The 3456-nt window shown below is 34.7% G+C and overlaps 1 protein-coding gene across 3 annotated transcripts in view; it reads left to right on the forward strand.

Annotated features, from left to right (window-relative positions):
* LOC119594583 (threonine synthase-like 2) overlaps positions 1 to 1848 on the forward strand; it is a gene marked incomplete in the record, with an annotated part of 25547 nt that extends 23699 nt beyond the window's left edge. For all 3 annotated transcript variants that reach the window (XM_037943621.1, XM_037943623.1, XM_037943622.1), the window contains 1 exon segment: positions 39 to 1848. In XM_037943621.1, coding sequence (XP_037799549.1) covers positions 39 to 246 — 208 coding nt within the window.
* Positions 1849 to 3456: the final 1608 nt, after the last annotated feature.

Here is a 3456-nt window from a genome sequence, read left to right on the forward strand (position 1 = left end):
TAAAGTGACACTACCATATCTCAATCTTATTTGAGCAGCAAGGAAGAGAATCCATGTGGCTATATTGCAACAGCTTCACCAGCCAAGTTCCCAGAGGCAGTAGAGAAAGCAGGGGCACAGCCTGTTACAGAGGGTATCGGCCACCTTGAAGACCTTCCAACAAAATTTACGTGGATGAAGAAGGGAGAAGATTGGTACTCCATTCTTCGCAATAGGATAGAAGTAATCTCTTCCAAGAAGGTGTAAAGAAGGAAAGGAAGATGTATGTTCATGATAATGTTTTTTTTTTCTTGTTGATTATTCAGGGAATGTGCATTAATGTAGTGAAAAGGATAAAAGTGTGGTTTTTAATAAAATTTTAGCTGTGGTTAAAAGTTAGGCAGCATGTCACCTATATTTTGCATTTGTTAAATGTTTTCTTTTGTTTTCTTGAGATGAATGTGTATTCTTTTACATTTACTGAATTAGAAAGTTTGAATTTTAATATTCTGGTGTCCTTAAGTATTTTGAGGGCATGTTGTTGGTAATTTTCCAAAGGTGTTCCTAGAATATGTGCCTAATTAGCACTTCTTGAGTACTCATTTTGTTCTTGAAATAGGTCCAAACTGTTTGAATATGGTAATTTTATTAAGAACTTACATAACAGTGTAATAGTAAGATATACTACATTTAAAAATACATAATACTATTTGGAATATCTAAGAGGAAGGATGGACACACCAGATATTTAACTGGACATTCTTTATAACAGAAGGAAGCCTGCTATTTTTGTCCCACCCATACTGAAATGGTCTTTCTGGTGCACAGCAAATATAGTAGCATTTCTTCCAAGTTCCTAGATGGACCCTGGGATTGATGTGTTAATGCTTAAGAGACAAAGCAGTCTCAACAGTATTTCTTGTACTAACCAACAGTAAATGCTTGTTGGTTAGTATTGTGCACAAATCATGGTATGGTATGCTAAGCTATAACTTAAGGTATAGCTTTATACAAGTCTTGTTACTTTCAGTCAGAAAACCTGTTGACTCAGTGTTTTATGATTATGAATATTGTGATATTTTCTTTGGCAGCTTGCCACAAAATGCCAAAGAGGCTGTTACACTCTTTTGTTAAACTTCTCGAAAGTATATGTATTGCTGTAAATTTGAGTGATTTTTTTCTTTATTGACACTATCCCTTGTTTGATAATTGTTGGTAAGTGACTTTATATTTCATATTTCTATTTCTGCAAACCTTTCTTCTGTTTGCAGAACACACCTTTGTTTCCTATTTGTTTAGTCAACTACAAGATATATAATATATTGCCCAAAGATCCATTATTACTCCCTTATTATTTGTATTTGTCAAAGCACCCAATATACACTACAGTCAGACTCTCCTCCCTCTTCCCTCCATGCAACATTGTCTTTAAATTGAAGGTAAGAAATGAAATCATAACAGTTTTTTTCTTTCTTTTGTCAATGCACTATGAAAATTTTATAATTCATATAACCAAGGTTTTGTATTAACAACAGATTTGTGTATATAAGAATATTGCAGGATCCTTCTTTTGCATATTCTAATGTTTGCAACAGATTCCTCTTTGCTGCATGCCATAAATTTTATCATAGAATAACGAAATATCATGAAAGTGATATTCCAAATTTCTTAAGAAGGTATGCAATAGTTATAAAGTTTCTAAATTAATGCAGATCATCTTGGTGTACAGTACAGTAATGGAATAATAGTTTTTAAAGAGCAGTTGTTAGAACCATATATGCTAAAATATGTTTTCAGATATTTTTTTATGAACACACTCATTTTCCCAGGATGAGCATGTTTTACTGAAATAAATTACATTACACAAAATTATTTCTTTTCTCTCAGTCCCTTTCGAAGTCTTTTTAATCAAATTTTAAGTTGCCCTTCAGTCATTTTTAACACCTCTGTGTCAGTTTCATTGAACTGGGAAATTTTCCTGGCAATGCACAGAGTGTCATTGAGTGAAGCAAGTATTATCCTACATCCAACAAGTTGCTTTTTCTTTGCCAGGACACATGACATAATCATCTCAATATCAGATGGACAATACTTCTATAATGATGGCTTATATGTAAGATATGGATAAGTAGCATAGAGTTGTGAGTATAAGTTGGGAGAGAATACAGCAATTATACCCAGTCAGGACAGTAACTACACATAAATAAACACTATTGCTTCTCAGCAGAGACATAATGAATCTAACTTGATACCACACAGTTCCAGAAGGATAGTACTTTATAATGATTCATTGTTAATAAAATTGGTGTAGTAGTTAGGAGTATAACTTGGGTAAAAATACAATGATGAAGCCTAGTCATTGGTTGCCTTGTATGTAGTAACCCTGGTACAGAGTGGATATTTATTTTTTATATGTAAAATATGAAGTTCTTAAAGGGATAGTATATACAATAACATATAGCTCACCTCCTTAAAGCAAATCGGGTTGCCAGCCATAGCTGAGAAGGCATTAAAGCCTGTATTCTATTCTATAGATTCAGTGCTGGTCTCTAAGCCACTTCTGGGGTCCAGCCTCCCATTCTGGTTAAATTACAATTATACTCTTCACACTGACAGTGGCTTCAAAATAGTTCTAATGGCATTATGCCTGCAAAAAATAACAGGATCTGGGTTAAGAACTCTTGTGGCCTGGTCCATAAGATACTGCACCTGTGTCTGACCAAGAAGGTGATAAGCCCTAATGAACCTGGTTCCATAGTCAGATATGGCTAATCTAACCCCAGCTTAACAAAAATGGTCAAATCTGTCATAAGACCTTTAGGCATAGGTCAGTAGCTGCAGGAGGAGGTGATGGCTTGCACCAAGAACCATCCCCAGTGCAACCACAAGGTATGAATCATTTTAATTATTTTGGGTGGGCTCAAAAGGCGCTTGGTTGATCCTCCATATGATCTGAGACTCAGAGCTGCTGTGTATTATAATGCACCAGATACCATTTGTTGCACTAATCTTTCTGAAATACGGATCACCAACAAATGTTAGACAGATGAAAAAAATATTGAGTGTTTTAGAGGCTGAAGCACATATAGGCATACTAGCCTCTGTTAAAAATTGAGTTATTATGATCTAATGAGACAACTCAAATATCTGAAAGAGGCAGTGTAAGCTGCAAGGAGCTAAAGAAGCTGAACCAGTCTAGATGGATGTCTGATATAAGCTGGTGAAGCTCACCTGTATAAATGTGGCTAAATTGAACTCAACCAATGCAAGAAGAATGACAACTATCTTTAACTTCTTAGTGAACTTGTGCTTTATTTTCAAGCATATTCAGGCGAGGACAAAAAACAAGCTACCATTATCAAAATATAGGTTTTGATCTGTAGGTCCCAAAAATAACTTTTTTGTGTGCATACAGAGTTTGAGTATTCATTAAACATAACTATACTAAATATTTATGAAATGTTTGATGCAATAGGT

The sequence above is a fragment of the Penaeus monodon genome, chromosome 34 (genome assembly GCF_015228065.2).
Source record: "Penaeus monodon isolate SGIC_2016 chromosome 34, NSTDA_Pmon_1, whole genome shotgun sequence".
Lineage (NCBI taxonomy): Eukaryota > Metazoa > Arthropoda > Malacostraca > Decapoda > Penaeidae > Penaeus > Penaeus monodon.